The 23,686-nt window shown below is 44.3% G+C and overlaps 1 protein-coding gene across 13 annotated transcripts in view; it reads right to left on the reverse strand.

The window, feature by feature from the left end:
- The window catches only part of add1 (adducin 1 (alpha)), a 55,067-nt gene that overhangs the window by 18,702 nt on the left and 12,679 nt on the right, over positions 1-23,686 (reverse strand). For 9 of the 13 annotated variants that reach the window (XM_072662582.1, XM_072662585.1, XM_072662589.1 and 6 more), the window contains exons 2-10: positions 15,618-15,823; positions 11,691-11,853; positions 9,945-10,096; positions 9,676-9,756; positions 6,727-6,876; positions 6,266-6,409; positions 5,309-5,407; positions 4,465-4,632; positions 3,525-3,872 (exon numbers count right to left, since the gene is read on the reverse strand). In XM_072662582.1, coding sequence (XP_072518683.1) covers positions 3,525-3,872; positions 4,465-4,632; positions 5,309-5,407; positions 6,266-6,409; positions 6,727-6,876; positions 9,676-9,756; positions 9,945-10,096; positions 11,691-11,853; positions 15,618-15,809 — 1,497 coding nt within the window. In that variant the 5' untranslated portion in view covers positions 15,810-15,823. The remainder of the gene's footprint in view (positions 1-3,524; positions 3,873-4,464; positions 4,633-5,308; positions 5,408-6,265; positions 6,410-6,726; positions 6,877-9,675; positions 9,757-9,944; positions 10,097-11,690; positions 11,854-15,617; positions 15,824-23,686) is intronic. The other 4 variants (XM_072662586.1, XM_072662584.1, XM_072662591.1 and 1 more) reach the window with 1 other exon arrangement.

Raw genomic sequence — 23,686 nt, forward strand, 5'->3', positions numbered from 1 at the left:
TAGACGTTAAGCGCTCCAACAGCCTGTACGCTGTTGAGGAAGCAGTACTGGTTAGCGTCAGGCTTGGAAGAGTAGCATGAGCAGCTATGGCTTATTGTAGCCTACTGAGAGAAAACGTAGGTTTTCAGCGCAGAACCAAAAGTCATGAGGAAGGGGTTCCGTATGGGCGTTGGACAGAAGGAGGGCACATGGGATGAACATGTAAACATGAAATACTCACTGATCACGAATAGAGCCTCACAACACAACACTCGCACTCCCCCAACTAGAGATAATCGTTTGGAGAGTTAAGAACTTCACATTGTTTTCTCTTTAATCTTGCTTTTTTTTAAGGAATTTTCGTAAACAACACTCATGCTTGGGAACAGATACGGGAATCTGTCATTAATTCTTAATCCTCAAATATACAAACAGGAAACTCAAAATTTGAAACCAAGGATAAAGAAGCCAACTCAAAATGAAAAAGGCCGGTTTTAAAAAGGAGAGGACCTGGAGTCATCAAACTGCAAGCAATGACTCTGCAGATTCAAGTCCACACCAAAAGCAGCAGTGCTTTAGGCTTTCCCTCCTGCTGTTAGGGCTGCAAAACCTGGGATAAGTATCGGCAATTCCCCAAATTTTCCTAATTTCCAAATTCTTTTTATTTCCTACTTCCAACTTCCCACCTCGTTTTACACCCCCAGCTTGGTCTCCCTAATAACTTCAAAAGAGAAAAAAACAATAACTACCAGCCTGGAAGGTAAACTAGTCCAAAAACTAATGGCGCTACCAGCTTAAAGGGCAATTAAAACCCCTATTACATTTATGATTGCATAATTCAGTCATTGAGATGTATAGGGGGGGGGTTGGTGTGTATATGATGGTGGGGAACGGAAACAGAGACGTCTCCATGACTGTCATACAAATATGGTCATTTTATTTACCATCCAAAACCACCAGTGAACACACAGTCGCGGCCAAGAGTTTGCCTGGAAGCTGATATCCAGCATGCCAGATGAATTGCAGACACTGTAAATACGTCCAAGTCTTTGATAAAACTAAATGTTTTTGCCTGTTAAAAGGTAAAATAAATAAATAAATAAATAAATAAATATATTAAAAAATGAATATAAATAAAATGCTTATTATTACTATACCACAGACACATCTGACTAAAAATAAAATAAAAATAAAATAAAAAATAAAATAAAAAAAAGTAAAATAAATAAATAAAAGAAGGCTGTAAATTTCGTGAAAAACTAAAAAAAAAAAAATTGTCAGTCTCCAAACGTTTGGCCACGACTGTCCACATGTCTCATATGGAATAGTGATGATGGTGGTGGTAAAATAGTGTGTGTGTGTGTGTGTAATTAAGTCATCGAAAAGTATGTTTTTTGAGGACTTCTTTGCCTCAGAACACCCTGCATGTACCCCTCTGCCAAATCCTTATCCAAAAACTACTGAAAACCATGGAATTCATCATTTTTTTAGGTGGAAGAAGCTGAGGGGGAGCTTTTAGAGGTTCAGATGTCTGGTTTACCATTCACCACCACCATGAACAGTTCTGACTGGGTAATGGAGAGTTTCCCACCAAACCCCCACTCTGAATAATTATCATTTGAATTATGTAAAATATCAAAATTTAGAAAATTCAGTGGAATTTCCCTTCAAATCAGAGGTACTGGTGTGATATCCTACCAAGTTTCTCTAAACGCACCATGAAGTGCGTCAACGTGTACGAGTCTTCTGTGTATGTAAAGCGTTACATGGGTCGTAAATCATACAGAAACGGGGAACACTTGCATAATCCACCAACGCCCAGAGACCCTTAACCGGTCCCTCAGCGAACTGTGTTCTAAGAAGTAGCTTTGAGGGGCTTAAAATAATCTGCTCCACCGAACCGTGTTAACAGATCAACAACAAAAGCACCAAGAAAGCAGCAGTAAACAAACCAAACAAACAAAACGCCACAAAAGAAAGTTGTAAAAGCACAAGTGATAAGCCACGTCATCCAGCCACACCCACTTTAGGAACATGCCACGCCCTCCCGGTGCGCCAGGAGACTAACCACAATGCATCTGATAAGTCATGCAACACAGCATGCACTGGGCAGCTAGAGAGCACCCGGACAGCCAGTAGACTGATGTGGAGAGGAGAGAGGGGGCGGGGCTTTGCATTGTGACAGACAGGATACTGCTTAGGGAAGAGACTAGTGGAGGAACACGCGGTTGACGAAGTCCAACACCACCCCGTTTTGAGGACGACCGAAATTCAACAGCGGTGCTGATCCGTTTTAGACGTACATAGAGTCATACAACCACCCCGTCACACAGAGCTCGTTTACACCTGGTCACCCAAAACCTTCCCATGACCAACAAATTTGCATATTCAGTCCCTCACAGTGATTGGATTTCAGTCGGATTAACTAGACGCACATTTGACTACATGCATGTGGTTAAAATCTCATCAGGATACAATCCAGATACTAGTCACATGAAGTGAGCAGGTGGAAACTGGGTCAGAACAGTGATCTGGACTGAAGTACGGTTACGATGTGAACAGAGTAAATCGGATTAAATAATCGCAGCTAACCGCCTGTGCTGTTTCCTGAAAATCATGAGTGTTTACTGGCCTCCTAAACAAAGCCAACTAGCTCACAGACCATGCAGGGCTCCCCCTAGAGCTGGAGAGTGTAATTCACTTTTACTCCACTGCAGTAAATACAGATGCCCCTCAAGGACAGACAGCTGTACACATGCATTTCTGGACAAGCTGAGAGAAGCTCCAGAAGCTTGATCTGAAAGAAGGCGCAGCAGCATGTGGGCTGAGGTGGTAGAGTAATACTACAGGATTTTACACTAATATGACTCTATGGGTTCTGCAGCGTTACACAGCGGCAGTTCTGGAGAGAGGTTCTCCTCCTGCAGCTCCACCACCAAACCTCCATATAGTGCAGTAGCAGCAGGAGCAGCAGCGTTCCAGCCCGGAGTGGGAATGATGGAAACGCCATTCTCCCTGTTCCAGCTTCTGGTTTAAGGACCTGAGCCTGAACCTGAGCCTGAGCTGAAGAGCAGCAATGACCCCAGCATTTCAGGGTGGGTGGGAGGGGATGCTAGGGAGGGGTCTCCTCAATAGTGGGAGAGTTCTGCTGGACATATTTACATGTTTGATCATCTCCTAAAGTGGTCTGAAAGATCAAGATTTAAGTCTGTCTAAGTGCATTCTGGGGGCATGTGGGTTCAGCATAATCCCCATCCTGATATAATCCTGAAACTCTGCGAGCGTGAAGTGACCAGGTGTAAACGGGCTCAAAACCTACAGCAGAAATGTTTCGCCAAATATTTCAGAGAGGCAGAAAGAGAGAAATCAGGGAACAGCAGGGTGGAAGAACAAGACAAATCGATCCACTACAGCAAACCTAGCAAATCTACCCTGAAATAAAGACCCGTTACGCTGCCCAGGTGTCGGGGTGCTAGCCAGCTGCCACAGACGATCATTCAGTAGCAGACGGTTTCTAAACTATGAACAATAAGGTAGGCACAGACCAAGCAGTTGGTTATACAGCTTGGCACGCAGACACCGGACGAGAGAGACTGCAGCAAGGGTTTGACGTGATCGTGTGTTATGTTCGTCCACACCTTAGTCTTCGCCTTGGGGCTGCCGCTGCCGTCCAGGCCCTCCTCGGAGGCCTCGTCTGGCCGGCCGGCGTTCAGCCAGCGGCTCTTGTCCCGCTGCTGCCGCTGGAAGCTGTGCTTCAGCGGAGAGCGAGCCCCCGAGTCGCTGTCGTCCGTGTAGGAAAAGCCCGTGGCGGACGGCGGGATCTCTACGTCACTGTATTTTTTAGCTTTATCGCGCAGAGCCGGGCAGCGATACGGGTAGCCGGTCCTGTAGCCCTGGGGAAAGGGGACGGAGAGAGAGAGAGAGAGAGAGAGAGAGAGAGAGAGAGAGAAAGAAAAAGAAGAAAAGGGCAGAGCAGACACTAAATCCTCTTGGAAAACCAATTAACTGCAATAATTATTGTTATTATTTTAATTATTATACTTATTATTAATATATTTTATTTAAAAAAAACAGCAGCATTGTAGCATTCGGGTAAAACAAGTGATTTGATCAACAAAAGCCATTTTATGGTAATAAAATTGCACTTTTACTGATGCAATCCTGGCTAGAGTGCCCCCTAGAGGTGTCCAATTCCATACCGCTGCATCTGTAACTCTGATGATGAACTCGGATGATGAAATAGAGGGGATGTATTTTCCCTGTATTACGAAGTGAAAAAGCCTCCGACTGGCTACACTAAGCACCATCTCCACATGCTTGTTTTTTTTAACCCACTGACGACCTGTGTCCATAAAGCACGGTTCTGATCCAAGACCTCCAGGTTAGGTCCAGTCCAGGTACATTTCCCGCATCCCAATGAGTGCTGAAGATCTTGCTGAGGTGATACAGGGACAAAAACGATAAGCAAATAGTTCCCCATCTTACCAGATTATCCAGCATTCGCATGAGGGCTTCGAACTCCTGCTCCCCGATCTGCCACTTCAAGCTTGTCCCGTCTCCGACCGGCTCTGAGTGACGAGGGCGGGCTTTGTACTTGCTCGGGTCCAACATCACCAGATTATCAGGACCACCAGAACTAGCCAGTGTACGAACCTGCAAAAGATTAGTACAAATATATATACACTGTGTACATACACACACAAACTACTTGTCCAAATGTTTGTGGACACCCCTTCTAATAAATGCATTCAGCTACTTGCACCTATTGCTGATACAGATGTGCAAACCAGTGTAGAGAAGTACTGCCAATAGAATAGGACACTCTGGAGCAGAGCCTATTGGCACCATGCTGCCTAATGCCAGACGTGGGCCAGTAGAGGGGTATAAAGGCCCCCCTCACTGAGCTGTGGAGCAGTGGAAGAACAGTGTTCTCTGGAATGATGGTGGTGGAGCTCCATCCAGCACTTCTGGGATAATGAGGTGGGGTGGTGGTGATCAATCACCCAACATCCTGACCTCACTAATGTTCTTGTTGCTGAATGCAATCAAATCCTCACAGCAATGCTCCTCCTCCAAAATCTACCCTGGACAGTAGAGACAGTTACTCCAACAGAAGCAGGATCAGATCTTATTAGGAAATCTCAATCCCTGGGACATAGTGGCAGCACCTCTTGCCTCGGAGCCCCTTGCCTCAGATCTTCTAAAGCAGAGGAATCTTCTGCTATAGTGTTTCTTAACTCTGCTCTCGAACGCTAAGACTGTCTTCGGACTCTGGGTCACCGCTTTTAAACAAGTGTGGGATTGAAGCACATGCAGGTACAACACTCACCTGAATTTCACAGGCTCTGACGAGGTTGTGGATGTAGTAAAAAGCCTCCTCCACTGTTTCTCCTACTGACACCAGTCCATGGTTCCTCAGAATGAGCACCTGGGATCACACACACACATACATACATAGGCTTATCACACTCTGAAAGATCTACACAGATGATCTGGACACCCTAATAACAACAACTCAGTCTCTGAGTATCAGCTGATACCGATCCGGTCTGATCTCTGTGTGTGTATGAATAATAATCCAGCTCCACAGTTTAGATCAGACGAGCTGCTGATTAACGGCTTCAGTAAAATCCTTTATTTTCAGGATCAGATTCTATAATCAGACTTTCTGGACTGACTGATTTAGTTTAGTCGAGACTTAAAATCTTAAAATGATGTTTTATAGTGTTTAATATCTGATAATCCAGTCTGATCTCCTCCCTGACCAATCAGCTCCCAGCTCCTCTACAGCACTGCAGTCTGATCACTTCCTCTCTGTGTGTGTGTGTGTGTGTGTGTGTGTGTGTGTGTGTGTGTGTGTGTAGTGGTACACACTCTGGACTGGTCTCTGTGGTTGTTGGTCTACTGGTGTGTAGTAACTGGTTTATAGTGGGTGAATGGGCTGTGTGTGAGTGAGTGTGTGTGTGTGTGTGTGTGTGATTGGGGTTTCTATAGCGAGTGTGTGTGTGTTAGCATTAGCGTTAGCCTCCTCCACTCGGTTCTGAACGGGTTCTTCAGTGCTGGTTTATAAACAGAGAAAGGCGAGTGAGCGGTTCTGCGGTTCTCCCGCTGGTAAAACAGAGCGTTTCAGTGGAGGTTTTATAAAGGGTCAGATATTATGGTCTGTTTTCAGGTTCCACTGTAAAATAGCTCCACACTGCAGAACCTCAACTCCTTTATTTACCTTCTGAGAACGTCCACACTGCTGCTGTCGTATAATGAGCACAAACCCGGTCAAGTACAGTACCTTGCTGGTGGGACCGAGGTTCTTCTGTATGAGGATGTTCTCCTCCTCGTCCACCAGAATGCCGTGGTAGTCGTGGTAGGCCACTTCACCCAGAGACAGAGCTTCAGGAGAAATGGGCAGGAGGCCACACTTCATGGCAGATACCTGGAGGAGCACATAGAGGGGCACGGTCAGCATCGTCGGGTCTGAAAATATTCAAACCTTTTGACTTTTTGGTAATTTTACCACAACACGTAGGCACAGGGTAATAAATAATAAGAAATTATATAGAAATTAATTATATTAAAATAAAGATTATATATAATGTTTTATGTAAACATGTAAAAGTTTATGTAAATGACGGATAAAATTTAAAGGCATGAATAAAAACCTGTAGGAAATCATTAACCATGATTTCAGATTAATAACAGCTGCAAATGCAGATGTGTGTGTGTGTGTGTGTGTGTGTGTGTGTGTGTTACCGCAGCGCCAGCAGGTGTGTGGATGTGCACAATGCACTTGACGTCGGGGCGGGCTGCATAGATGGCAGAGTGCAGGGTAAAGCCAGCCTGGTTCACGCCTAGGTTAGTGCTGCCTCGGTCCACAATCTCCCCCTGCAGGTTAATCTTCACCTGGGGGCACAGGTGAGCACAGGTGAGCACAGGTGAGCACAGGTGAGCACAGGTGAGCACACTCCTTACGTCAGAAAGCTTCTACTTTTTACCTTGTTTTGCTCATTTAACCATTAAAGCAGTTCCCGATATGCAGTGGTCAGTACCTACCAAAAGTAGGTGCTCCAAGGAAGCTGCACCGATCCGATATTAGGATCAGATATCAGTCCCGATACTAAGAAAATTAGCTGGATCGGGTATCGGATAATTAGGCCTATCCATGGAAACGATCCTTTCACTGTAATTGGTCGGTGTGAGACGGCACTGAATGTTTGATTACTGCTTGTTTGTTTGACCAGGTTACTGATTTATTCTCAGATTCAGCTGCTAGATTTTATGTTGAATTACGCTAAATATTAAAAATCAGATTAATTACTGTTTGTGTTTGACAAAGTGAAGCTACTTATTTTCAGTTTGGGCCGATTTATTTATTTTAATATATTTTAAAAAGTTTGACTCCTTTTTTATTATTTATATCCTGCACTACTGTTAATTATTATAGTGACAAAGAAAAGTAATTTACTACATTTATATCCAAATCTGTTCATTTGCAATATTTTGTTTCACAAAGTAAAGGTGGGGCAGTAGAGGCTCAGCGGTTGGAGCTCCGGGCTGTTGATCACAGGGTTGTGGGTTCGATACCCGGGCTCGGCAAGCTGCCACTGTTGGGCTCATGAGCAAAACCCTTCACCCTCTCTCTGCTCCCCGGGCGCTGGTGTTGGCTGCCCACCGCTCTGGGGGTGTGTGTGTGCGCTCACTGCCCCTAGTTCACTAGTGTGTGTATGTGTTCACTACTACAGAAGGGTCAAATGCGGAGGACACATTTCACTGTAGATAGTGCAGTGACAGACACCTGCACCTTCACCTTTTTAACTTTTTTAACCTTTAAAGTAATGATTAAGTCAATCCTGATGCCTCAAGTCCCCCCGACATGGTGAGGTTTATTAATTCGGTTATTATTAAACCGTATTCGATTAATACGGTTTATTAATTCAACAATAGTATCGGACTGGTATCGGATATGCAAAGTTAATGTATGGGTATCAATATCAGAACTGATAAAGCTGGATCGGTGCTGGATCGGTGCCTCCCTAACCTCTACTGGATCAATTTACTGTAATTATAAAACTGCAGTCATTTCCAGAAGCACTAGCCATATTCCCTTACCAAATGGTGAAATATGAACTTTTTATATATCCTTCTCCATTTTCCCTTTTTCCTCTCTCCCTCTCCCCCTCTCCCCCTCTCCCCCTCTCTCCCTCTCTCCCTCTCTCCTCCTCTCTCCCTCTCTCTCCTCTCTCCCTCTCCCCCTCTCTCCCTCTCCCCCTCTCTCCCTCTCCCCCTCTCTCCCTCTCTCCCTCTCTCTAGCACCCCAGTCTCCCCTGCTCTACCGCCCACCATTGCATAAGAGCTGACTCACAGCAGTCCCTATAGATCAGCACAGATCCAGTCATCCCTGATCCCCCTCACCCAGGACCAGCTTCAAAAACCTCCTTTTGGAAACAGCTACAAGTCCATCAAACTGGAGAGTCGTCAGAGGCGTTTAAAATAAACCTCCACTGCATTACGACTGCTCCTCCAGAGCCCCGAAATGTTACAGAACTGCAGCCCAGACTGACAGTTTTACAGGGGTCTATACTGGGCTGTACTAATATGGGCTGCTTATTGGCAAGAACCTGGCGATACGAGACGCAGCATGATCGGCCAGGGGGGCTTCAGCTCAGGGTCAAGAATCTGCAGAAAGAGTTTTGGGCCTGTGGTTGGAGTCCAGGCCAGGCCAGACCAGAGGGAGCAGGGCTGGGGGATGGAGTTCAGCTTATATACTGAATCCGTACAGTGGTTATTATTCAATATACTGGGATTTATTTTTGATCAAATATAAAAACGGTCATAATAACAATTAGCACAGTTAAATTTGTTTAATAATTGTTAATCCACGCAATTAATCTGCAAACTTTAACATGGTAATTTTTTTAAATGCAAAATTGCCATCGTTTGGCCGCACCCCTCCCCACCCCCAATACATCTATCTCTCCTTACAGAGGCTACTAGCAATGTAAAGAAGGCATCGCTAGTGTTGAGCTCAGAGAGTTTATTACACTTTATTTATGATGAAATATGGATTAAATCTCAAAATTCCCCTCACACACACACACACACACACACACACACACACACACACACACACACACACACACACACACACACACACTTAGCTTAATCGTCCATTTAACGCTTAAAAAGTTGGTGAAGCTTTTTTTCTATTAAAGCTTCTGTGTTGGAGCTTCGTCGTGTTTCAGGCTAAAGTTCTCTAAACTCAACTGAGAGAGAAAAAATATATATATGGACTGACAGTTTATTAAGTAGTTCCCCCACCCAAACATTCAAGGACGTGCTGCTAGCACTTTAATGAGAATTAATCACAGAATATTCTTGTTATTAATGCTGTTACAAATGTTAATGGACTGACAGCACTAATAAAAACACCATAGTGACTTTTTATCCAATCAGAAGAGTGGGATCTGAAGACAGTACAACACACTGCCTTCTAGTGGTCAGGGTTAAAATGCAACAAAAAAGAACCGCTGTCTTAATTAACTTGAGAATCGATACAGCATTACATAACGTTGTGATACTTTGATATATCGATATTTCCTCACACCCCTAGTCATTTCTGTCGTCCAATAAGATTGCAGATATTCATGAAACGGCTGAGTCAGAAAAAAATGAGAGGAAAAAGAAAAAGGGGGCGGGTCTTACCAGACTGGAGGCGGAGACTTCACTGTAAAGAAGTCCAAACGGGACAATCAGAAAACGCTCCTGTTCAGAGTTCAGTCTGACCTGAGGAGGGACACACACACACACACACACACACACACACACACACACACACACACACACACACACACACCTTTAAAACAACAGGTTCTTTAATCCACTTTACCTGCTGATCAGATCACAGATTAGTTAAGACGACATCCTGTGTGTGTGTGTGTGTGTGTGTGTGTGTGTGTGTGTGTAAAACTCACAGTTAAGTGGTTGTAAATAAGCTGGGACCAGCCAAACAGGTCCGCTAGACGGTAAAAGGCAGCAAGTTTACAGCGCAGCAGCTTCTCTCCTTTCTCGTAGGCGATGGAGTCGGAACCTCTGAGGTCATTCACCGGGGTCACCATACCCAGACCTACACACACACACACACACACACACACACACACACAAACTTAACACACAAACTTAACACACTATTCAATAACATAAAAGCAAATTATGCATCTTTAAGATTTCACACCTTCAACAGACAAAACCCAGACAATGTCTGTAACCCCTAAAATGTTCAATAGGGGGCAGTAGTGGTGCAGTGGTTAGAGTGCTAGTTAACTGATTACAGGGTTGTGGGTTTGATCCTCATGTCCACTAAAGCTGCCACTGGTGGTCTCCAGAGCAAGGCTCCTAACCCTTTCTGCTGCAGGGGCTTTCACTGTACTGTACAGGTATGAACAGGTGGAGGTAGGTCATAAAGCACCACAGCACGCCTAGGTTCCTAAGCTCTGCAGTTCTACAGGGAACAGAGAGGACTTCAGATCTGATAGTTTTATTACTGAAGTCATGCTGGGTTAACTTTTTACTCGTCCTCTGAACACACACCAAGACAAAACAGCTCAGAGAGTGGGTCAAGAATCCGTAGAAAAGGGACATGGCCTGCGGTTGGAGCAGGGCTGGGGGAAGGAGTCTGGCTTTAGACGAGCAGCTAATGCAGCTAGCTGCAGCTGCCAGGACCTCAGGCATCTGAAAAACCTCTTAATGAGATAACGGGGCTTGGTGAGGTGAAAGGGGTCACTATTCTGCAAGTTACATCTTGGGTTTACTTTGTTTGCACTATGGTTCATAAAAACATTGGACTCAATAATAAAATCTCACAGAAAAAAAAAAAAAAACACAGGAACAAGGCAGTTGAAATAGCTTGTAGAGGCTATATGTGAAAAACGCTCATTTTTAACACATAATAGAATAAGTACTAACACAGTCTGTATACATACAGATCACCACTGTTCTGCATAAAATGTAAAATCTTTTTCTCTTATAGATTCTGAATAATGCAAATCTGGCAGTTCTTTACACTGTGCCAGAATTTCTTGGTGAATGGACCAATTGAAATGCTTCAAAATGTAAATAAAAATAATAATAAATAATAATAATAAATAAAACAATTAAAACTAATAAACACACACTTATAGAAATATAAAATAAAATATAGAAATATATATAAAAAAATTAATGGACCAATGGAAATGCTCCATAAATGTACAAAAAAATATATATATAACAATAAATAATGAATGGACCAATAGAAATGCTTCAAAATGTGCATAAAAATAATAAATAATAATAATAAATAAAACAATTAAAACTAATAAAAAAAACACACTTACAGAAATATAAAATAATATATATAAATATATATAAAATAATTAATGGACCAATAGAAATGCTCCATAATGTACATAAAAAATTAATAATTAATTATATTATTATTAAATAAATAATGAATAAATTAATTTAATTAAATATATAATAACAATAAATAACAAATGGACCAAAAGAAATGCTCCAAAATGTGCAGTTAAATAAACAACATATATAATAAAATGCACAAATAAATAAAAAATAAAATTATATATACACGCACGTTACACATTATATGAAGGTAGGTATTACAGGTGGGTAGAAAGGTACATATGTAACAGTAGTGTTGGGTAGTAGTAGTGCACACTCACTCATGTTGAGGGCAGCCATGCCCCCCTGTGGAGCGGCCGGGTACATGGTGGGGACGCTGGTGGTCATGAAGTCAGCGATCTGCTGCAGGGCCAGCAGGCTGGTGGGGTTCTTCCCTTTCTTCATCTGATCCTGGATCAGAGACTCCAGCTCGTCACAGAAAGCCTGAAAGCACAACACCAACAGCCCTCACTCAGTCTGATGCAACAGCCGTTCAAAAGTTTGGAAACTATGGGCCTCATTTGTCAGCATCTTCCTAAGAAAGTCCAGGTCAGATTCATGAGGAGTTCACAGCTCTGCTCTTTTATGGGACGGAACCCACTGTCCTCCTGAACCGAACACATACCAAATAAGGAGGAATTTGGTGAAATAAGGTAAATGTCAGAATCCTGATGAGAAGAGGAGGCTGGACTGCAGGGACCCTGTACTGTAGGACTGTAGCTGAGCTCCTCTGGACAGAGAGCCCAGCGTGTGTATGGGTGTGTTTAGTGACTGCAATGCAGACCAGTAAGTCTTCTGTCAAACAGGACGGCTGTGTGGGCAGAGAAAGGTACAGCAGAGGTCGCAGCCACAGAGGAGGCTTTTAAAAAGGATGCACAATCATCTCCCAGCGCTGCAGAAGTGCTACCTACTTTCTTTACGACCATCTACGATCATAATCCTCCTTTTTTTTAAAGCTTTTCTCTTAAGAAAACTTCACAGCAGCTGGTCTGTAATATGTTCCCAATCGTATGATGACCTCACACTGGTCTTAGACTGAAGAGGTCAGAAGGTCAGTCTCTGAAATAATCAGTTTAAATAAACACATTTCTAGAATTGTCTAATTGAGAAATATAGGAATTGAACAAACCCATTAAAAAAATTTAAAAGCTGCATTTTTTCAATTTGCCAACAAATGAAGAGGAAAACAAAGGAGGTAAAGATTCTTCAGGGACTGATGGCTCTTGTTTTAGTGCAGAGCTACAGTGTAACTCTTATGCGCTGTGATGTACTGGATCATCACTTTACAACAGCACAGTTTACTTCAGCTCTCTCATTGGACAGAAGAGTAGATTAGAAGATTAACCTCTAACCTTATTTTTCTCAGCATAACAAATGCAGTAAAACACTAGCTATAAATATTCTATTATAAAATATCCTGCAAGTTGAATCTGCTGTCATGTTTATTTTGTTTGCACTATGGTTCAGAAATATATATATATATATATATATATATATATATATATATAAAAATTAGAAACAAGGCATCTAAAATAGCTTTTAGAGGCTAGTTGTGAAATGTTTTACACAATGTAAGTACTAACATACATATCACCACTGCTCTGTGTAAAACTGGGTTTATTTTTCACAGCATAACAAATGTACTAAAAACTCTAGGTTATAAAAACAGCCAACAAAAAAAGAATATTTGAGAACTTTTTATATTTTAAGAGAAGATTAGAGAACTTTTGAAAATTGAGAACAAGAATTGAGTTTAAGAACTTCTTGCTCGTATCTTAAGATTTTTAAAGTTTTTTTTTCTTAAGCAGAAAATTAAGATAATTGTTACTATTCAAAATTGTAAATTCTTATAAAAAAATACTTTTTAATTACCATTTTGTATTATATTATAATAAACGGCTATATATATATATGTTTTTTATTATTATAATATATATCAGAAGGTCAGTCTCTGTCACTGTCTAATTCAGAAATATAGGAATTTAATAAACTTTTTATATTTTAATAATTTCCCAAAAAAAGAACAGGAAAATTATAGAAGGTAAAGATTCTTCAGGGACTGACGGCTCTTGATTTAGCGCAGAGCTACAGTGTAACTCTTATGGGCGGTTGAGCTGTGATGTGAAGTGATGATCCAGTTTACTTCAGCTCCCTCATTGGACAGAAGAGCAGATTATATAAGATTAACCTCTAAACTGAGTTTATTTTTCTCAGCATAACAAATCGCTCACGGATCCAACAGTGGCAGCTTGCTAAGCTGGGTGTCGAACCCACAACCCTGTGACCAATAGCCCTGATGATCAATAATATCCCTGTGATCAATAATGCTGGTTCTACAAAGAACTGTGACATGAGAGTGAAGAACCTTTACATCCACCTCTTAAACCTTCTTTCTGGAACCAAAATTGGTTCCTTAAATGGTACTGCTCATAGAACTTCACAATACACACTATGTACACTATCTGGACAAAAGTATTGGGACACTGGCTCATTCATTGTTTCTTCTGAAATCTGAAAAGCTGATCCTGCTTTTGTTGGAATAACTGTCTCTACCGTCCAGGGTAGATTTTGGAGGAGGAGCATTGCAACTGGGTGCAACTTAAAAGTAGTTGCATGCATTCAGTAGAAGGGGTGTGCACAAGTATTTGGACGTGTGCTTCACTACACCATATGCTCTCTGTAGTGAAACACACAGCTGATCAGTGTTCTTGATCATGATATGCCCAGAAAGCCTGTATCCTCCCCGAGGGTCTCTCTCCATCTCTCTCGGGATGAAGAGAGGGTATTCCACCCCTCGCTCCACTCCCACCAGCCGGATGAAGACTACCTTTATCTGCCAGTTCCCAAACAGCTACATGTCCGCAGTCACAGCGAGTGAGTCGAGAGCTCGGCAGGGGGGGGGGGGGTAGTGTTGACTGAATGCGCTGCTGTCACCGACCCAGCAGAGCGAGCGAGCCTCAGCGAAACACAGAGAGCCTGATTATGAGCCTGAAGCCCCATCACATGCTGAGGGGAGAGTGGAGTGTATTATTCTGACACAGGGCTGAACTGTGTATCTGTGGTCATTAACTCCATACTGGCCTTCGCAATACTGAGCCTGCGGAGAGCTGCAGTGCATGCCTGAGCTATACAGCCAACCACCAGGGCCGCGCTGTAACACAAAAACCTTGTATCTTTACTTTTTTAAACAATGAACAGTAAATCTGGCGGCTGTTCTTTACACTGTGCCACAATTTCTGAGCAATTGGGGAGTCCTGATCCGGTCTGATCTCTGTGTGTATGAATAATAATCCAGCTCCACAGTTTAGATCAGACGAGCTGCTGATTAACGGCTTCAGTAAAATCCTTTATTTTCAGGATCAGATTCTATAATCAGACTTTCTGGACTGACTGATTTAGTTTAGTCGAGACTTAAAATCTTAAAATGATGTTTTATAGTGTTTAATATCTGATAATCCAGTCTGATCTCCTCCCTGACCAATCAGCTCCCAGCTCCTTTACAGCACTGCAGTCTGATCACTTCCTGTGTGTGTGTGTGTGTGTGAGTGAGTGTGAGTGGTACACACTCTGGACTGGTATCTGTGGTTGTTGTTGGTCTACTGGTGTGTAGTAACTGGTTTATAGTGGGTGAATGTGCTGTGTGTGAGTGTGTGTGTGAGTGTGTGTGTGTGATTGGGGTTTCTATAGCGAGTGTGTGTGTGTTAGCATTAGCGTTAGCCTCCACTCGGTTCTGAACGGGTTCTTCAGTGCTGGTTTATAAACAGAGAAAGGTGAGTGAGCGGTTCTGCGGTTCTCCCGCTGGTAAAACAGAGCGTTTCAGTGGGAGTTTTATAAAGGGTCAGATATTATGGTCTGTTTTCAGGTTCCACTGTAAAATAGCTCCACACTGCAGAACCTCAACTCCTTTATTTACCTTCTGAGAACGTCCACACTGCTGCTGCTGCAGCCGGCTGAGGGTAACGTCCATTAATGATGGCTTGAGGACAGCAGATGGCGCTCTGAACACTGTGCTTAAAACTAAGACTCAGAACTGGATCAGGATTAAAATAGCCAGTACCCGATCCATTAAAATATGCCTGGATCGGTCCTGATCCCAATCCAGTGATAATCAACTTTCATACCATGGTATACTGCTGAATCCTAGGTGACAACTTGATTACTGAATTAAAAAGGTGCGTGTGTGTGTGTGTGTGTGTGTGTGTGTGTACCGGACTCTGCAGTATCATGGACACTCTCTTCCTCTGCTCCATCATATTGAAGTCCTGTCGGAGGTCCGGCGCCATGTTCCTCTCTCTCTGGTACTCTGGGCTACTCTCGTCCACACGGTCAAAGTAGCGCTCCTTATGGGGAGGGTTGGTGGGGGCGGCAGTCACCACCCCAGCACCTGAGTCTCCGTTCATCCTGCGATTCGCACCTGCAAAGAAAAACCTCCATTAACATCAAGTGTGGAGCGGCTTCATGCTTTTACTGTCGGGTTCAGTGACCCGACTCCACCCTGCCAGGCCAAAAGGAAGCCCAGCATCAATTTCCTGACCGCACTGCTGCCTCCTGCTACAACAGATTTCAAAACACTCTCTCTTAGCACAACACACACACACACACAGATAAGATAAGATAATAAACAATCATCCCTTTGTGTGTAGGGACAGACATGCACGCAAGCGCACACACACACACACACACACACACACACACACACACACACACACACACACACACACACACACCAAAGTCTACTCAGGCAGGGATGAACCAACAATCCATACAATAGGCCACACTTACACAAAAAACTTCAAAGCTAGAAAATGTGTCCTTAGAGTGTGTGTGTGTGTGTGTGTGTGTGTGTGTGTGTGTGTGTGTGCACACATTAGCACAGGTTTGTGTGTTTGTGTGTGTGTGTTTGGGTGTGTGTGAGAGAGAGAGAGTGAGTTTCAAAGAGCTTAAAGAGCTTCAAAGTGCATTCATGGGCTTAATGTGCCCCAACAACATCCATTAAGCACTTAATGGGGAGAGAGAGAGAGAGAGAGAGATGAAAGCAGAGGATATTGGAGTTGTATCAGTCTGTATCACTCTGTTCTACAGAACTATTTTGCCTTCAGCAGTGTAATCTCTCAACTCCCCAAGTTTCATAAGACTATTTATTATTATTATTATTATTATTATTAGTAGTAGTAGTAATAGCAGTAGCAGCAGTAACAGTAGCAGTAGTAATAGCAGTAGTAGTTGTAGTAGTAATAACAGTAGTTGTAGTAGTAATAACAGTAGTTGTAGTAGTAATAACAGTAGTTGTAGTAGTAATAACAGTAGTTGTAGTAGTAATAACAGTAGTAGTAACAGCAGTAGTAGCAGTAGTAGTAGCAGCAGTAGTAACAGTAGCAGTATATTAATATCAGTAGTAGCAGTAATAGTAACAGTAGTAGCAGTAGTAATAGCAGTAGTAGTTGTAGTAGTAATAACAGTAGTTGTAGTAGTAATAACAGTAGTTGTAGTAGTAACAACAGTAGTAGCAGTAGTAGTAATAGTAACAGTAGTAACAGTAGTAATAGCAGTAGTAGTTGTAGTAGTAATAACAGTAGTTGTAGTAGTAATAACAGTAGTTGTAGTAGTAATAACAGTAGTAGTAACAGCAGTAGTAGCAGTAGTAGTAGCAGCAGTACTAGTAGTAGCAGTAGCAGTATATTAATATCAGTAGCAGTAGCAGTATATTGTCCTGTTCTACTGTGATCCAGTATCACATCAGCCACCCAGATGGAAACACAGCAATGCAGTGGACGAGAATAAGCTACGTCTGAGCATCCAGAAGCAGCTCACACACAAACCTCTCAGTCTGGAGACCACGGCTAAAGTTCTCCAGATTCCCGTTCGGATTACAATGAGGTTCCAGCATGTGAGCTTAGTCACGACCTGGATCTCATACAGATACAGCACTGTCTCCAGGTCAGCCCGGCCTCTGCCAGAGACTGTGGGGCGGTTCAGAGTGCTGCTATTCTCCACTTCCACAGAGAGACTGACTCAGCTTTATTGATTGTCTAATGTCTTTTGTCAGAGTGAGTGCTGCGTGGTGCCAGCTGGGCTCCAACTCTCCTTGCACTAAAAGCCTCCAGCCTGCTCCCAACCAGCACCACACGACAGCAGAACCACAGCGCAGCCCGAAACGGCCCGACTCTCCGGTCCAGGAGGAACACACCCGCAAACACTTTAGGAGGGGGGGTCGATATGGACAAAGTACTGCTACCTACATTAGTTGTCCAAAAGTATCCAGACAGTCCTCATAACTGGGGGTTGTCTCCCCCATGTTCTGAACTCCCATCTCAAAAGCTGCTCTTCCTCCTTCAGTAGAACATGTTGCTAAGTGGTTGCCAGGCGGATGCTGCAGGGCTGCAAGGTGGATACTGTAGTGTTGCTAAGTGGTTGCCAGGCGGATGCTGCAGGGCTGCAAGGTGGATACTGTAGTGTTGCTATGTGGTTGCCAGGTGGATGCTGCAGGGCTGCAAGGTGGATGCTGTAGTGTTGCTAAGTGGTTGCCAGGCGGATGCTGCAGGGCTGCAAGGTGGATGCTGTAGTGTTGCTAAATGGTTGCTGAGGCGGATGCTGCAGTGTTGCCAAGAGGTAACTATGGTGTTGCTATGTGGTTGGTGTTAGGTGGTTCGTAGCTAGGTGATCGCTAAATTACTTCTACTAGTTAGTTGCTAAACGGTTGCTATAGTGTTACTAGGTAGTAGATATGGTGTTGCTATAGTGTTAACTAGGTGGCTGATATGGTATCCTAGGAGGCTGCTATGGTGTTGGCAGGTGGTGGCTCGGTGGTTGCTATGGAGTGACATCCTGTGAACACTGTTGTCGGGCCAACTCCAAAATCCCAAAACTGCTACAAACAAACAAACAAACAAATTCTTGATTCATTAGATTCCCGATCCCAGCATTTCCACAAAATCTGCCCCCTAGAGAAAGCCCAAGTCACAGCTAGAGAAGCGGTGATTTTTGGGAGAATACAGCGTTGTTAATACTGGACAGCAGCTCATCACCCCTGGGAACACTGGTTAAAGCGGGGGTATAACATGTGTTCTGTGAGTCATCACAAGTGCTGTACACCAGCCAATCAGATCGTTTTCCCCCTTCCGCGAGCCTTCCAAATAAAAAAAGCAATAATAATAATAATAATAATAATAATAATAGCATGTTGCATTCAGCTGTAAAATAACAGGGTGGTAAATTGACCCAAATAATCAACTACAGTTAGAAGTCTAGGGGTTGAACCAGATGTTTTGGAGCAGGAGGGACCATTAAAGTACTGGTTCTGGAGGGCCAGAACTCTCAAACTCTCAGAGAGTCTTCAGAATCCAGATCATGAGAGAAACGGCTGAAACTAAAGCAACGAAGTGAAATCTGACCTCCACTGTGTAACAACAGTCCCAGAGCAGGAAATGACTAGAGAGTTGTGTAATGGGCCTAGCCTCTGGCCAGCTGTTACACACACACACACACCTCACTAAAGATTCAACCAAACTACACAGAATGTGTTTATACTGACCTCATACCGTGTCCCAAATTAATAAAGACACAAACATCATCCAGCCAAGCCTTCACTTCTCCTAAATCCACCAGACAACCCATCTGTTATTAATCCGAGGGACCCTCAGTGAGGAATACCAGCTGTAGCTGTAGATCACGATGCCTGAACACATTTTCTACAACATACGACCTGCACTGCGATCTAAAGCCTTGGTGTAATCGTGGGTCACCAGCTATCGTTCTCTGACCCGGTCCTGCAGATTCCTCCTCTACAGCGTCCAGAGAATTCCACCCTTCCTCTCTAGAGTCGCCCAGGTGCTCATTGACTACTACTGCAGCTCTCTTCTGGCTGGTCTCCCTCTGCGCACCATCAGACCCCTGCAGCTGATCCAGAACACAGCGGCACGGGTCTGATCGGGTCGGGTCGTCTTCATCGTTTCTAAGTTCAGCCATGTTCAGCTCCTCCTCCTCCTCTGCTGCATTCTCTCTCCTTACTGGCTTCCTGTAGCTGCTGCCCAGGTCATCAGATTCAGGCCCCTGACTCTGACCTACAAAGCCAAGCCTGGACCAGCCAGCCCCTCCGTACTTGATGGGAGGCGATGGTCTAAAGCCTGATCTGGGTATCGAACCCACAACCCTGTCATCAACAGCCCGGAGCTGTAACCGTTGAGCCACCACTGCCCCTGGTTCAATGACTTATCAATAATTTATAAATAGTTCTGATCAGAGGAGGATGGTCCCCCCTTGTGAGTCTTGGTGCCTACAATGTTAGTGGTTGGTTGCTATAGCATCCCAGTTGTGTCACGAGGTGGCTGCTATAGTGGTGCTGGGGGGTTGCCATGTTGTTGCTACGGTGTTGCTGGGGAGGTTCGCCATAGTGTTGCTAAAGGCTGCTACAATGTTAGTGGTTAGTTGCCATTGTGCTGTCAAGTGGTTGCTAGGTGGTTCCAATAGTGTTGCTAAGTGGTTGCTAGGTGACTCCTGTAATGTTAGTAGGTGGTTGCTCTGGTGTTGCTACTTTGCTTATGTGAAATTACTAGCTGCTTGCTACAGCACTAATGGGTGTGTTAGACAGTTGCTATAGAGCTGCCAAGCGGTTGCCATGGTATCCCAGGGAACCCTCAGGGTCATGCACAAAACCGAGCATGCCCAAAACGGCAACTACGCAGGAGAAGGAAAAATAATAAAAACTTTCATTGAAAGTTGATGTAAAAAGATTTTATTCCAAGTCATTTTGGAGCGTTTCTATTGGTCCGTTCATCACAAACGTCTGAAACAACGTAAAGAAGAACGTCTGGCAGATTCACGCTAAGGGTTAAAACGCTAAAACGTTGCTGACTATTTCTAAGCTGTGGATTTTGGACGTGTCTGATGACACCCACCCCGTGCCTTCACAAAGTCGAGCTGGAAACGCGTGGGACGAGCGCTAGGCCATGGCACCCGTCTCCTTGGAAACCGGGCAGGCTTCCACCGACTCCCAGGACGGGGATCTGGTTTCCACAGCGTATGGCTGTGGTTACCCAGGCTACAGAGTCCGAGAGGGGTCTACCAGAGAGAGCGGGTCTCTGTGAAACTCTGGATTCATGACAGACCATTCATAAACACACACACACACACACACACACACACACACACACACACACACACACTTTGGGAAAACAGGACGGAAGAGAGCTCACACTGAAGAGCTAGCCTGCTCTGGGGCAGCGGTGGATCTGTGCTGAGAGAGCTGGGTCGTTGCCCACAGGGTTGTGGGTTCAATGCCCGGTTCTGCTAAGCTGCCACTGTCGTGCCCTTGAGCAATGTGCCCTGAACCCCTTTCTGCTCCAGAGGTGCCACTGCATTGCTGACCCTCTGCTCGAACCCTGGTTTTTCACTGTACTGTCCAACTACCCTATATGGACAAAAGTATTGGGACACTTGCACTGAAATCGAAGGGTATTAAAACGAGTTGATGCTGCTTTTGTTGGAGTAACTGTCTCTACTGTCCAGACTACCAGGTTTAGGGGGATGAATGGAGCATTGCTGTGAGGATTTGATGGCATTCAGTGATAAACACCACCTACCATCATTCCAGAGAACACAGCTCTTCCACAGCTCAATGCTGGGGGGGGGGGGGGGGGGGGGCTCTAAACCACTCTAGCCCACGCCTGGCATTAGGCAGCATGGTGTCAATAGCCTCATGATGTTGATCTGCTCCAGAGAGTCCTATTCTATTGGCAGTACTTCTTCTCTACAGGGAATAGACAAGCTGTGTGTGTGTGTGTGTGTGTGTGTGTGAGAGTGTGTGTGAGAGTGTGTGTGTGTCTGTCTGTCCGGCTAATAGGAGCCAGCTGGTGAAACGATTGGCTGCTGACTCCGTTCCCTCACAATGGAGGCTTAAGGTCGTGAGGCCTACAGCCTTCCAGTGTCGGTATTAAGGCCATCCGTGGTGTCTGTGCTGCATAAACTCCATCTTTCTGTTCAATTCAAGGACACGGGTCCAGAAACCTGCCAGTCAGCCTAATCCACACACAGCAGCATCTAATTACAGTCAGAGATGATAATCAGCTTTTTATGGCGTGAGTCACTGCAGGAAAGCTCAGGCTCTGCAGACGCTTTAGAAGAAGTTCACTCCGGTTTAAAGACCAGCTCACACCAAACTCTGAAGACCAGCCTGAAGGGACGATGTTCTACGGTTGTGGAATCAGTCTTCAACGTTTCTAAGTTCAGCCATGTTCAGCTCCTCCTACTCTGCTGCTGCTGCCCAGGTCATCAGATCCAGACCCCTGAATCTGGTCTACAAAGCCAAGACTGGACCAGCCAGCCCCTCCACCAGTACTTTTCAAAAGTCGATCTGTACCAAGAGCCCTTCCAGCTTCAAGTACGGCTCGGCTCGACCCGTCATCCTTTAAGATCCACGGAAGACGAGCGTCCAGACTTTTTACTGTCCTGCACCGAAGTGGAGGAATGAACTTCCCCTGGGTGTCCGAACAGCAGAGTCCAACACTCGCTGTCCTCAAACCCAGACTGAAGACCCCCCTCCTCTTCTGAGAGTAATGTGGGTAATCTAGGTCTCCACTCTGACGTCTGCGTTTAGTCGTATCTAAGCTTAGAGGGATCTTTCTCAAAAGCGCAGCCAACACAGGTCTAGCGCCTCTGCTGGCTGGTTGCAGTATGACGTGTAGCTCCGCCCTTCCCCAAAGATTTCAATGCTTTCAAAACTCCGTCCCCATTTTCTCCATCTCATTTTTCCACACGTCGGCCACCAAACAGGCCACCTTGACTGATCGACTGAATCCAGACTCAATTGTGTCCAATCGTTTTTTTCCAGGAGATAATCAATCAATCAATCAGCTACTCGTTTATTACCCTTTTCTCTTCGGGATCTGCTGCCAGCCGTCCCATTTTCATCTAAGTCAAAGGCCAAATCCAGGAGTACTTGCAGCTCAGCTCTAAACACGGCCGAGAGACATCAGCACTGAGCTCTTACACTACAGCCACCCACACCATCGCCTCTTCAAACCATGCCTTACTCTCCCACACACAATCACTGGATGCTTTAATGGCTCTTTGTAGAGACGGAAGGATCGATTAGCTATGTATCTGTGTCAATCAATTCTCAGGCCAATCAGATTATCCCTATTTTGCGAGTTACCGCAGTACTGCGCAATGTACCAGAGTGCTGCAGTTCCTCACTCAGCCACTAGATGGCTATATGGCACAGCTGCAGAACCCCATTAAAGGCAACGTAGAAATCTGTATCAGACTAGGGTACTTGGTAGGGCTGACTTGGCGAGTTTGACTCCCGAGGACATACGGCGAACGCTGTCCGGCAATCTTGCAGTTGGAACATGAGCGTGGTGCGTAATGCATTCTGGGATACTTGGAATTCAGACACTGCAGAACATTACCGAAGCCCTGCACGATGATGCATCACCAAGCAATGCCCGGACAGTCTCAGCCCTGGCTGACCAAGCTGAAGGATGAGTGGCGTTTGGTCTCGGACCCCCCAAAAAAACACTGACCACCGGTCCAGCTCTAGATCTTCGCCTGGTTTAATGTAGTTCTAGCTTTTCCAAGCTGGTGGAAGCTTGTTCTTCTTTAAAGAAGCCTTTTAGCCAATCAGAACAGAGCTCTCGTATATTGTGGTACGGTCTTAAGGAGGAAGCACCAGTAGTAGCCGGACCTCAAGGATGAAGAGAGGCTGGAAAATGATCATATAGGACTGAATCTGGACCATGAAGCTTAACGAACATTTTAAGTGAACCAAAAGAGACATTTTTAAATACATGAAAGGATTAGGATATGAGCCCTTTCTTGGGAAATTCTTAGGTATTAATTTTTCTTCCAGTAAAACGTCTTTGATGTTTCACTACAAATAATTTTTAGTGCATAATTAATATTTTTTTTAATGTAATAATACATATAATTTTGTATATTTGTATTTAAAAGAAGGTAAACCAATAAAACCATAACAATTCTTGGACCATTTCCCAAAGCAATGCTCAAATTATTGGGTCGCTCATTCTTCTCTGACCTGATGGGCCCTTTCAGACAAATTGGGAACACACAGTCGGCCTGCCTGTGGGCGGTCACATTCGAGCCAGCTGGACAGAGCCAGCTCTCCATTGGTTTTTCCATTAGAAATCAGACAACCTCAGTGAACCCCAGTGAAACACCACCTCTGTCTGTACCCCGTAGATTAAACCATTAGGTTAAATTAGCCCTATTCAACCTGGATTTGTACATTTATCTACTTTATGTCCAAAACAAAAACAAACAA

The sequence above is a fragment of the Salminus brasiliensis genome, chromosome 18 (genome assembly GCF_030463535.1).
Source record: "Salminus brasiliensis chromosome 18, fSalBra1.hap2, whole genome shotgun sequence".
Classification (NCBI taxonomy): Eukaryota; Metazoa; Chordata; class Actinopteri; order Characiformes; family Bryconidae; genus Salminus; species Salminus brasiliensis.